This window comes from Peromyscus eremicus, chromosome 14 (genome assembly GCF_949786415.1).
Source record: "Peromyscus eremicus chromosome 14, PerEre_H2_v1, whole genome shotgun sequence".
In the NCBI taxonomy this organism is placed as follows: Eukaryota; Metazoa; Chordata; class Mammalia; order Rodentia; family Cricetidae; genus Peromyscus; species Peromyscus eremicus.
Genome location: NC_081430.1, coordinates 71,193,028 through 71,206,933, shown reverse-complemented (window position 1 = coordinate 71,206,933; position 13,906 = coordinate 71,193,028). Strand labels below are relative to the sequence as shown.

General features: G+C 40.6%; 1 protein-coding gene across 3 annotated transcripts in view; it reads right to left on the bottom strand.

The window, feature by feature from the left end:
* The window catches only part of Slc38a6 (solute carrier family 38 member 6), a 63,184-nt gene that overhangs the window by 15,164 nt on the left and 34,114 nt on the right, over positions 1-13,906 (bottom strand). For all 3 annotated transcript variants that reach the window (XM_059279913.1, XM_059279914.1, XM_059279915.1), the window contains 3 exons: positions 8,715-8,793; positions 1,205-1,287; positions 743-801 (listed from right to left, as the gene is read on the bottom strand). In XM_059279913.1, the coding sequence (XP_059135896.1) occupies positions 743-801; positions 1,205-1,287; positions 8,715-8,793 (221 nt within the window). The remainder of the gene's footprint in view (positions 1-742; positions 802-1,204; positions 1,288-8,714; positions 8,794-13,906) is intronic.

Here is a 13,906-nt window from a genome sequence, read left to right as displayed (position 1 = left end):
GATCTCTGTGAGTTCGAGCCTGGGCTACAAAGCGAGTTCCAGGAAAGGCACAAAGCTACACAGAGAAACCCTGTCTTGAAAAACCAAAAAAAAAAAAAAAAAGAATTAAAAGGCCATAAATTAAAATTCTCTTTTATCCTTATGTTGTTATTTTATAAATATAAAACAAGTTAAACTGTCATCTGATATAATACATAATAAAAAGAGTTAATTAAAAATACATTTTCTGCATATGAAAAGAATATTTATTCCCAACACTATCTTTCTGAGAACATTTTATGCTGAGTAAGCAGACCGGATAGGATTACATTCACACCCCAGTTCTCCTGAGACCTTTTCAATCAAGTCTCAGAACCTGTAGTTTCAGTAATGGAATAAAGCTCCAGGAAGTTTTGTGTTGAACTGATTGTACAGAGCACCGCCCTACTGCTTCTCCAGAGTGCTATTCTGTCCAGGGGTCTATTCCACTTAGAATCTTAACAGAAGAACTGTGTATACCTCTCTGCTAACCACAAGACACTAAATTTGAAATGCTGTCTTAAGCTTCTTTAAAATGGACAAAATGAATAATCCTGTGACTGAAATTAATTGTTTGCAAAACAACAACAATAACAAAAACAACAACAGTGCTCTTAATAATATAAAATGGGCTACTGTGCCCAGCACAAAACAGTTAAAAGATGTCATTAACACAGTTGCATTTTTGTGATGAAATAAGCTATGTATTATATTTTAAACTTACCACAAGGGCAAAGAACACCATAAAGAAAAATGATAAACTGCTTGTGTAGCCAAGAAAGCCTGTAAAATACCAATAAAATAAAAAGCAATTTATAAGGCAAGTGATCCTGACTCACAAACAGAGCCATGCATCTTGGGCATGTTTTCCATTGCAGCTTGGCATCTGGGCCGAGGGCCCGTCTGTCACAGGTCATTATGCAGCTCTGCACAGCAGAACGGGAACTGGCTTGCCACTAGCAGCCAACTGCAGGGCAGGCTGCTCCTTAATGCTCCGTTGTAACGACTTCATTTTAGTGGGGCAGCCAAAACGCCACCACAAGCCAAGTAATAAGTTAGCTAGGCAGGGTTGAGGGCTGAGCAGCTGAAAACAGGCCAAGTTTAAGCTTAAAAGCCTCTTACTCTCTGCTCACTCCTCCCTTGCCTCCCCCTCCCCAACACACCCCGTGTGTCTTCAGGGACTTACCTATTTTGGGAAGCAGTGAAAGAGGGAACACAATGCCAACACAGATGATGAGCAGGAGCGTCTGTCCATCGAGATACCAAGACCTATTAGGAAAAAACTTTCTGTGTCAGACACAGGACATGGGACTCATTCATGTCTGTTTTAACATACATACAGAGAGAGAGAGAGAGAGAAGGGGGAGGGAGAGAGGGAGGGAGGGGGAGAGAGAGAGAAGTGGGAGGGGGAGAGAGGGGGAGAGAGAGAGAGAGAGAGAGAGAGAGAGAGAGAGAGAGAGAGAGAGAGAGAGAGAGAGAGAGAGAGAGAGAGAGAGAGAGAGCGCATCGCAAGGGCACACAATCATCCATTAGGAAAAACCCACTTTTTTGTTAAATGTTCTTAGGAAAACCTTTCATTGTTTATTTATTTAAAATTTTATGTCCTTTTGTGTTTTGCCTGTGTGAGCGTATCAGATCCCCCAGAGGTAAAGTTACCAGCAGTTATAAGCTGCCATGTGGGTGCAGGGAATTGAACCTGGGTCCTCTGGAAGAGCAGCCAGTGCTTTAACTCCTGAGCCAGCTCTCTACCCCCCACCCCCAGCCCCCGCCACAAGAAAACCTTTTATTGTTAATCATGAATATGCATGTAGGAAATATATTAAAATAATAAACTCGGGACTTGGGAGGCAAAGGCAAGATGAACAGTGTGAGGCTGGTCTGGACTATATAGTGAGAACTTGTCTCAAAATAACACCTAAACCAAGACAAATACAAAAATGTCCAATGAGACGCTATTTTTCAATTACCAAATTAACAAGTACTTAAAAATGAGATAATAATCCATGTTGATGAGAAGTACTGAGGTATGCCAAACACTGCTAAAAGATAAACTGTATTAATTACCTCATGAAAAGCAATTTGGCAAAAGATGCTAAGAGTCTTCATATAATTACGTCCTATAACACTTACAAAATACTATTAAAAACAAAGAAACACCAGCAATAGTTACAAAGATTTTTATCAAATAATATTTATTGAGAACATTTAAAATAATGAAAATTAAAAAACAGTGAAAACTTGAGGCAAACAAATATCTAATACTACAACTTTGAAAAAATGAATATAATGAATATGTATGTATAGTCTGACATCATTTTGAGAAAAAAATACAGATATTATTAAAAATGGATAGGAACTTCATTGTTTCTGGGTGATAGTCATTTTTCTTTCTCTTCATACTTTTCTACATTTCTCCAGAGTTTCAGAAGGAGTTATGAATTATCAGCTTAAAACACTAAGCTTTTCTTTAAAAGATAGTAGAATACTGAATGAGAATGGTTAGTTAACAGAATGATCCTGTGTTTGTTAATAAAAAAGAAACATGAGGCTGGAAGCCAGTCTTTAGTGTCTGCCTTGAAGACACGAGGGCTTGCATTTGATTCATAGACCAGCTTAAAAAAAAAAGCTGGGCACTTGGCACACCACCAGTGCATGCTGGGGTATGGAGGCAGGCTTGCTGGCCAGGCAGACCAGCCTTGTAAGCAAGTTTAAGGACAATGAAAGACCATGTCTTACTTCCAAAGAAAAAGAAAAGAAGTGATCAGCACCTAAGAAACAACACTCAAGGTTGTTCTCTGACCTCCACACACGTGTGCATACACTTTCATACGTGTGCATACACATTCATACGTGTGCGCACACTCATTCATAGACAGATAGGAAGAATGAAAGACAAATTTCAGTACAGAGAGCGAACAAAATAACACGCTGAAGATACAGATTTAAAAAGTCAGAAGGATATACCTAAAATACAAATAATGGCTATTTCTATACGGTAGCAATACATGGGTACACATATATGATTTAATTTCTTAATACATCCATAGACAAATTTAAATATTAAAGTTAATTCTCCAAAACCTTGATACATGCACATGTGGAAGACAATTAATAAAAGAAACATAACTAGCAAAAATATAGAAAGAAAAAATCTAATCACAGTTGCTAATTAAGTGTATGTATCCTGAGATTATTGAAATCAAATTAGTAAAACAGTCAAGGATGTGATGTAATTGGCCCATATGTATTAGTATATTGTCCAATTAGAACTCTCTGGAAAAAGAATGGCAATATGTAAAAACGCAATGAAAATGCAGTGGCAATTAACTAAGAAAATCAGAAAAACATAGAAACACAATTGTACCACATTAAGAAAATAAAATCCAGGATAGAACAGGATTGGGAAACCTCAAAGGTCAATACGGATTCCTTTATTACGTGTTTGGTAGATGATTTCAAAATCTCCCTCTGTGATAATCCACCCTCTTTCACTCTCGACGGTGGTCAGCGTCCCACTGCCCTGGCAAATTAAGAGAGGGTGTCTTTGCCTGGGTTTAAGAGCTGGCTTCTAGCATGCCTGGTCTTTACTGTTCAGCGCATATTACACCCTGGCTTGGGAGGACATCCTTTCTGACACACCTTCAATCATTCCTGCTGGGCAGTGACGACATCCTCCTTAGGAGGGCAAGATGAGCGGCAGCAGCAGCAGAAACAGCACCCCATCACACTTTCCCTGGTCCGGCTCAAACTCCCACCCTTTGTGCATGCGCTGTCAGAAGCTACAAGCAATGCACAAATATTTCTGCTCTGCAGGGTCTGATGCTGCTGTGCTCTCTATCCACACTTGCACAAGCCCCTCAGAGGCTGCTGTGCAGGAAGTGATACAAAAGCAACCGTGTAACAAACACAAACTGATACTCAACATGCTCATCTTCTAGTCACTCTTGAATAACAAAACCAAATAGGCACTTCAAAATAGCCCTCGTAAGAAACACCTGGCAACTGAATTCTGAAACTGGCAGCCAGCCTGGGGCTCTGTCTGCAATGTCTTCTCTTCTGGGACCCTGTATCAGACCCAGACAGTTGCAGTGCCAGGAGAAAAAAGGCCCCGAGGGAAGAGCCGAGCAGATTTCATCTGTTAGCACTGCTGTTCCTGCTGGATAACAAGGCTGCATTGTATACTGAATATCTGTTAAGAGGGTACAGATCATGATCAATGTTCTAATCATGAAAACATAAAGTAAAAATGGTCACAAGCCAACCTGACTTTCTTTTCTTTCTTTCTTTCTTTCTTTCTTTCTTTCTTTCTTTCTTTCTTTCTTTCTGTCTGTCTGTCTTTTTTTTTTTTTTTTTTTTTTTCTTTTTTTGAGATGAGGTTTCTCTGTGTAGCCCTGGCTGTCCTGGAACTTGTTCTGTAGACTAGGCTGGCCTCTAACTTGGAGATCCACCTACATCTGCCTCCCAAGTGCTGGGAATAAAGGCGTGTGCCACCACCATCTGGCCCAAACTGACTTTTAAAGAGGAAAAACAAAACACTATGAGGGTGGAGTTGTATAAAAGGGTGTGTGTTAAGGACCACAGGACCACAACTTGCCCCTTGTATAGGACTAAAGAAACACTAAAATCCTGAGGTAGGGCTGCTCCGTGTGACCTGAAGATGGAATTGGCGCCCATCTTAGAGTGGTATGACCAACACAGCCCTGACTGTAGGGTGTGCAGACATCAGACTCGCAGAGCTAGGGAATGCTTGGGCTGGAGGGGGCTCAAAGATCAGCCTGTTCAGCATCTTCATTTCTGTGTCTGCAGAGGCCGTAAAGGACCATGGGCTCGTGACAGTAGCAATACAAACAGTCCGAGCCAGCTACTACTCAGAGCTTACAGCACTTTTCAGACGTCCTTCATCTATTTCAAGGTCACACTTCATTTTCTCCTTAGGACTGAACTTAAAATCTTAATATGTAAAGGACTGTGTTTTAAAACCGAGTTTCTCTAGGTCTGGAGACTGGTTATGAATCGTTTCTTATATTTATTGACTGCTGTTAATAAAACCAATCGTTAAGACAGTGGTTTCTTTATCATTCATTATCAATAGCTACTCCCAGTGGAGTGAGTGAACTGCACATGCATGGCCCAGACAATTGCATCGGGTTTGGCAATGGAGATAGTCCAAAGAGCAGATGTGATGAAACCCAAGCCCAGAGACTACAAGCCAGCAATAAGCAGTCTGAAAGTATGCAGTAAATACAATCATTTTATAAACCAAGATTTTGGGAAAATTTACTGCACTTCAATTTTTTTTCTAAGAGGGGAAAAAGAATTATCTAACCAAACTCCTGTTTTCCTACTGTGACCTAAATATACATTCTCTTTAAGCCAAAAGAATTAGAGTAAAAAGTTTTATACTTCCTAGAAAACTTGTTTGATCTGTGGATTTAATCCTATATGATAAAAATGCTCCAACTAAGAAACACAGAGTATAAATCCTTAGCTGTATTGCAAATGCTTGGCACGCAGATGTTTTTTCCATTTTTAAATGAAAACCAGATTTATTTATAAGTTGCTTTAATTTCATTCTCGAATAGAATGGAACAAGAGTATCGTATGTTCTCAATTAGGATCTTGCTCACATCCCATATCAATTATGTAACTCAAATGCAAGACAACTTAATTGTGTCAATCATAGTCCCCTGACAAGACCATTAAATGTTAACAGAGAGCTCCCAACTTTTAACAGCTATAGATTTAAAAAGTATGTAAGTTAGTCTAGGAAAAATATAGATGTATCATAAGAGTTTGGTATAAGTATTACTGATCTGCATTTTCTAATAGTAACTTTGGAAATTAGAATATAATGAACACAAAGTGATTTGACAGCATCTTCATAAAGGATTATAGTTCATAAAGATATCTTATCCTAACAGATAACCCAAAAAACAAAGACACTTGAAAGATCTTAACTGAATGCTGGGCGGTGGTGGTGCATGCCTTTAATCCCAGCACTTGGGAGGCAGAGGCAGGCATGCATATCTCTGTGAGTTCGAGGCCAGCCTGGTCTACAGAGCAAGTTCCGGGAAAGGCGCAAAACTACACAGAGAAACCATGTCTCGAAAAAAAAAAAAAAAAATCTTAACTGAAACTTATGGCAAACTAAACCCTAAAACAAAACATCAACACCACGTGATCTCAGTGAAGAAATACTGCCACCCAACACCATTGAGAAATAAACTGCCCCAAAGCAACATTCATCACCATAACATTTGTTTCTGACTTTACAAAGTTAGGCTTTAAAGACTAATGCTCTGTAGCCAATTAATATAGTCTCTTCAAAAATGAATATACTACATGTAAAACAATATGAGTTATCAAAAATGTGCGACTGTAGCACACTGTGGGTGAAAAATTGGTGAATGCATTGAAGCATGCATTTGTGATAGAAACAGAACATTATATACAAGTTTTACTAAGACAACTGAAATAGAGTTTAAAACAAGAGACGTGGCACTTGATTTAAGTGAGCAATGCTTTAGCAGACAAAACACCTCCGTTTTACTAGCGTTCTGCTTCATGGTAACTATTTCTAAAGTGACTGAAAGCCTGTTACTAGAAGTCACCAAATTCAGGACCAAACAAAAGATAAACAGACAAAACAAAGACAAACTCAGGTGACATACGACAAGCATTAGGATTATCAGAGTCCATTTGTGTTTGACTCCGAGCTTCCTGGCAGTCTGCATAAAAAAGGAAAGTTTACCTTTAATATAATCGTTGCTCTTGGAATTTCCCTGTTCTCCACATTTACACTGTACTAGCTACTTATAAGCATACACACGTGTGCCATCTCATTGGTCATCATAACTCTGTTAAGGAAGCACCTAAACAGAGGGAAAGTCATTGGTACCATCTGCTTTGTTTTGTTTTTTTGAGACAGGGTTTCTCTGTGTAACAGCTTTGTAGACCAGGCTGGCTTCCAGCCCACAGAGATCTGCCTGCCTCTTCCTCCTCAGTGATTAAAAGGGGCAAACTACCTCCACCCAGAACCCTCCTTTCTTTTTTAATGATTTATTAATTTATTATTTTATATGCATTGTTGCTTTGCCTTTGTCTGTCTATGGGAGGGTAGTATTTCCTCTGGAACTGGAGTTACAGACAGTTGTGAGCTGCCATGCAGGTGCTGGGAATTGAACCCAGGACCTCTGGAAGAGCGGTCGGTGCTCTTAACCACTGAGCCATCTCTCCAGCCCTTTCAGAATGCTTGTCTGTTTTTGCTTTTTTCTGGTACTGAGAATCGAACCCAGGGCTTTGGACATGCTAGGTGAGCACTGTGTCTGGAAGCCACATTCCCAGCCCTCATTGGTACCCTCACAGCACCAGGTAAAGAAACCTACAGCCCATGTCAAGTTAGAAGGTCAAGAGTTCGATACTTGAGGCTAACTAGCATGAAATGAACAGGACATGTTTGCTTTCTAGTCTTCATCACACTGCCTTGAGTTCTTAGCTCCATGTGCGAATTCCTCACTTAGAATTCAAGTAGCAAAAGTGGTTCTTACTATTTTTACAGCAAAGACAAAAAAGTGTATTTCACACAGCTACTTCTTAGCGTAGTTTGCTGTCAGACAGAACATAATCAAAATGCAACCAGGTAAAGCTGACAGTAGGTTGAGGCAGTGGTGAGCATGCTACGGGCCCCCAATGAGCTATGACGGGCCATGAGAGGACCGTCTTCCTGGGATGAAGATCGTGACGGACTTCACGACCTTCGCTTTAATTGTCCCTTCACAGTTCCTATCGAGATGGAGAGTAACAGCGCGCTCCTTACGCACATGCAGCTGCACCTGTCCACTGCTCTGAGAGAAGCCGACTTCTCTAAGCTAAGACTAAATTTTCAAGTTTTCTTCTGCATTCCAGGTAAGTCTGGTTACTGGGGAATAGCAACCAAATACTCCAGTCCCAGACAGGGCAGTCCTGTGCTGTGGTTTGAAAACTGGGTAGAGTAACTGGAATTAAGAAGTTTAACCCAAGTTTATTCTTATTTTCAAGTTTATTTTTCTAAGAAAAGAGAGAAAAAGGGAGTCTTGCTCCTTGCTCTACATATCAAAAAGAAAAGCTTAATTAACTTGGGTCCCTTCTCCATAATAAGAGCTAAGTCAATATATTCTGCAGGAGCCCGTGTTTTCAAATGAGAAAGGAAGTATGATGTGGTCCGGTATTATTCATAATATTAAAAAGGCGACGGGAAACAGGTTCTCGTCCACAATTCTTCAAGCTGTCTAACACAAGTCTCACACAGTGGCTGCAATCATCATTTGTCACAACAACTTGCTGAGAAGTGACAGCAAAGATGACTCCCTGTCCCTTCAACTCAGATATCCAGAGGCTTCCCCACCACTCCCCTCTTTCCTATCCTTAGACGCTTCTTCACTTGTCTCTGAAAGGTAATCTGGACTTGCCTTGCCTTTACTTTCAGGAGCACAAGGGCCTGGAGCTCCGGTGGTTGGCAGCCCAGAGCTCTGGCCGAGCTGATTGCCAGTGGATGTGGGACATGTACACAGTGTTTGATCCACTGCTGCTCCACCCCACAAAACCTGTACGTGACTACATTTGTTTCCTTTGCCACTAAGGTTTAATAAAAACAATGAATAAATGAATGACTGAATGGGTGGATGGATGAATGGATATATTGGAACATTTCTTCTTACCCACTGTGGTCTCCAGGCAGAAATTCTGAAATAGCAGCAGGAAGCTCTGTTTTAATAATTAAAAGATAAGAAGACATAGCTGCAAAAGGAACAAAAAGAATTCCTGTTAGAGTTTTAACCATTCAAAGAGTCATCTCTTCAGAAACACAGACGCCCACTGGATCGAGAGCACCATGAAGAAGATAACCCACAATGAATTAACCCAAACACACACATGGCAGAAATGGAGGTGAGTGACTCTGCAGAGAACTGTAAGTTTATCACATAACCTTTGTTTATATTGCAAATCCAAGTATAAAAGAAGAAAGGGATTTGTAATAGGCTATTTATAAAATGGTTTCAAGTTTTGCAAAAACTCTTTCACATTGTCTCATCTGTTCAGTGCACAAGATGTTAATTTAGTAATAAACATAAAAACTTAAGGGCCAGGCAGTGATGGTGCACACCTTTAATCCCAGCACTCGGGAGGCAGAGGCAGGCAGATCTCTGAGTTCGAGGCCAGCCTGGTCTACAAATCGAGTTCCAGGACAGAGAAACCATGTTTTGGAAAAAAACAAAAACACAACAACAACAACAACAATAAGACAGAAACCAAAGCTAGCACTGCCGCCCAGATTTCATCTGCTAGCATATGAGAAATAGGCAGCGTTTGTATCACTTAATAACGACGACACCATTCTTCACGTGTTATTAAAGCACATTCTGGGGCTGGAGAGACGCTCAGTGCTTGGCTCCACTGCTGGGCAGCTCACAAGTGCCCCTAAATCCAGCTCCAGGGGATCTGATCCCCTCCCTGTCCTCCACAGGTACCTCCCTGTGCTCACACGAACACAAATAATCCGCAAGCCTTCCATCGTAAATATGGTTGTGGAATATAGAACTCATTTAGGTAAATACAGAAGGGGAAGCTTAAATACTCAGCTCTACGGGAACCCAGCTGGTTTGGAGTCAGATCTTCAGTGTACAGTATTTTCCCCAGAGATGGACAGAACACACACATTCTCTCTCTCTCTCTCTCTCTCTCTCTCTCTCTCTCTCTCTCTCTCTAAGAGCCAATGGGAAGAAAAACACCCTTGAAGAATGAAGTGTGTATTCTATGTGCACACTGCTTTTATTACTTATTTATCTTTCAGGAAACATTCCACTTTCTCTTTGGACTTATAAAAACTAAGAACACCACTGAATGCCAGGTCTGAACAATGAAAATCTGGAGGAAGTTGGACGAAAAGGCGCACAGTTTAAGAACAGTGTGCATTTCTCAGTCAAGCTGTTGGAAAGCCGCTGAACTCTGCAGTTAAAACGCTGTGATGATTTCACTTTGGAGAAAAATGAGACATGTTAGTTTGCAGAAGGAGCGATTACCACATGCACAAACACAGTCAATTTTTTTTTCTTTTTTTTTTGTAAAACAACATGTACCCATGGTAAAGTTAAATTTAGAACAGGTAAGTAACAATCACTTTTCTGCAATGAAAACATGTACCCATATTTTGTAATTTCAGACTATTTCTTTTTCTCCAGAAGAAACATAGCTGCTCACCAGGAGCCACCAAGACATGCCTACAAGCCCTTAGCTGCAGCTACTACAAGCAGCTGGATGTGGAAACGTCCTCTGCCTTGCTCTGTTCTCTCAGAGGGAAAACACCGGCAGCTGCACACAGGAGGGGGGGGGGCAGCACTAACCTCTTCCACTCAAATATCTGGAGCTGTCACATCATTTTGTTTCCCAAAGAACTGTATGTACGTGGTAAGATGCAGAAGAAATAGATTGCAGTTTTCTGAAACCGGCTTGGAAACTACTTAACTGTAATATCTTGAGAGGAGGAGGGGAAAAAAGATGAGAGCACATTCAAAACAAAGAGTGCAGACTTCCGACTCAGAACTTTTATTATCTGCTCATCAGCCCCTTTGCTGGGATAATCCGACACTGTACGCATTTCTAAAGTTTCAGACATTCATCTCTTCCAGTAATTTTCTATTTTTTTGATCTTTAATTGTAAAAAAGCTACAATGACTGGGAGATTATATTTCTTTTTCATATACAATCTGTCATTCTTTCCAGAATTTCTATTAGCCTCTGGCTAATCACTAGATCACTTTTGTGTTGTAGCCTTGGCTCTTTGGTTTTCAAATGGGAGTCCTGTTTCAATAGATTCCAGGCTGAAGAGCCATGTGTACTTAAAGAAAAACGAACTCACTAAACATATGTTTCTCTGTTTTAAAAAAAGGCCTCTCAGCATACACGAGTATCATAAAACATGTAAAACACTGCTTCTTCCTTGGAGAACTCTGGCATGTTTTAAGAGCTACAAAACCACAGAGCCTACCATAGGGAAAATCCCACTGGTTGAGCAAGTGAAACAAAGAAATCCCACTGTTAAAATTACTTTTTCTTAACCACAAATAAATTTCCATGTAAGTGCTACCACCTTAACATACAGTACATAATACTGAGAACAAAAGAGTACTAGATATACACCAAGCGAAGAAATACATCTTACAGCCACATCAAAAGATCAAGTCAATAAAGTAAGCTGCGAAAGGTTTTAAAAAAATACTATCAGCAGAAAAGCTCATATAGCCACTGTTTTTAACCAAAAGGTCACTAGGTTGAATAGCTGGTTGCCACACCTTCTGTCCAATGTCTTCCATTGATGACATAAGGAAATACTTGAGACTTATTTTAGAGACAGGTCATAAGCAAGAATTTGTAAATGATTTTTACTGGTATCTATCCATGGCATAGAATCCAAATACAAGACACACCATGCTTCTTCTAAATTAACGGCTGCACCAGCATCATCCATAAGACCCATGATTACAGCTGAACAGTTTGGGCCTCCATAACACCAAAGCCAAGATCTGTGCTACAAAGTACACCTTGATGACAGTTATCAGCCCTTCCAAATCATTTCGTTTCACCATATTAGTCGAATAGGCATGCTTTCCCTTCATTTTAAATGAAACTACTGTGGGAAGAAAATAAAAAAATCTGTCAACCTAGTCGAGACATAGAAATAGAAAGTACCCTTTAAAAACCATGTGGAAAAGCAATAGGAAATCAGGAAAGCATTGAAACAGGGAAATCTGATCAGGCAATAGGTAGTCAAGTATCACTACTGCCTGATGGTCACAGGAGAGATGAGTACTAACTACTGACAGTCATGGGAGACATGAGTACTAACTACTGATGGTCATGGGAGACATGAGTACTAACTACTGATGGTCATGGGGGACAAGAGTACTAACTACAGATGGTCATGGGAGACATGAGTACTAACTACTGATGGTCATGGGAGATAAGAGTACTAACTACTGATGGTCATGGGAGACAAGAGTACTAACTACTGATGGTCATGGGGGACAAGAGTACTAACTACTGATGGTCATGGGGGACAAGAGTACTAACTACTGATGGTCACAGGAGAGATGAGTACTAACTATTGATGGTCACAGGAGAGATGAGTACTAACTACTGATGGTCATGGGAAACAAAAGTACTAACTGCTGATGGTCATGGGAGACATGAGTACTAACTACTGATGGTCATGGGGGACAAGAGTACTACTGCCTGACAGTCAGGGAGACATGAGTACTACCTCATGGTCATGGGGAGACATAAGTACTAACTACTGACTGATGGTCGTGGGGAGACATAAGTATTAACTGACTGATGGTCATGGGTAGACATGAGCTGGAAGTAGAGAGGGAACAGGCAGAGAGGAGAAAGGCTAGGAAGTTAGGACAGCTGCTCACTCTGGGCACGGCATGCCTGTTACATGCTTGGCTATATTCTAAGTGATAGGAAGTTTTTGGGGCATCTAATTTCCGCACCAACCTGCCAGGCAGACATGATTTCACCCGTAGGAATGGGAGCCCTGTGTACTGATTTGCTATGTGGGTGCTGGTGGAAAGAGCCAGTCTCTCTGGAGGAGCTCACTCTATTAAATGCTAGTCTGCTCTGGGCAGGTGGAGAGGCAACCAACCAAAGCCAAGAAAAATAAGAAAGTCTATCCAAGGGGCCTCTCTAGAATGAAGTCTTTTAAGTAACAAATTGCTTTTGTCTACTGAGTTTAACAACTGGGCTCAAAGAAGAGAAGAATCTCTAAAATGAAGATCCAAGTTTTAACCATTTCAGCTGGGGACACATTGTATTGTTCATGGACCCCAACTGGGGTTGTAATTTTTGTTGGAGTAATTGGCTCAAAATTCACATAGCTTCATGCCAGGACTTCATAGTATTTGCTGCCATGATTCAGTTGAATGTCAGTGGAGGCAAAGCTCCAAAGAGGAAGTCTCCTAGTCACATACATCAAAGATTTAACACATCACTGAAACCTAAAAAAATAAGAAAAATCAACCATCTCCCTCCATATCTCTACGCTTTAGGAAACAGTGTTCCCTAATATCCAGAAATGTTTCTCAGTTTGTCATTAGTCAACCATACAACTTTAAGGAAGAAAAGACTCAATCAAGTTTGGGTCTAAACAATCATTAGTCTAAGAGACAATTCCCCACGCTGCTAAACACTTAGGAGGACATGCATGAAGACAGGATGGCCGTCAGCAATCTTAAAAATAGAACTGGGTTTTCAGCACTTGGGGGAAGCCCAGCAACTTCTCAAAGGATTAGTCAGTGGCCTAAACAAACAGAGGCACTATGGTTTGCCTTTCCATTGAAGAGATTCAGTTTTATTTCAAACTTGTCTTTAGTCATGGATAATAACTAGTTTATTCAAGATGTCTCATTAACCTGGTGTTCCCACTAAATGTCTAAATGCCACAGAAATTCTATCCCCACTCAAATAGTATACAATCTCCTTTTTAAAAGAATCTTTTTTTCAAAATCTCTGTAAAACAATGTAATTTCCCTAAACTGCAAAACTGGAAAAACAAACAAACAAACAAACAAACCATGGTGGAAACTGTTCCTTCACTCTCCTAAAAGAGCCTTTCTTTTATAGCTTGTTAAGACTCTAAACCTAAAGAGGGACCAGAGAGCCAGGCCTAGGGGCCAGGGTCTGAACTGAGCTACTCAGGGACTGACATGGGAGGATGGGGGTAAAAGGCCTGCCTGGACAGCCTAGTGAGACCCGGGGAGGGGGGTCAGCTAGGGGGAAAACACTGTGGTGGAGAGCTTGCTTAGCATGCATGTGTTCAATCCTCAGTAACACACACGCACGCACGCGCACG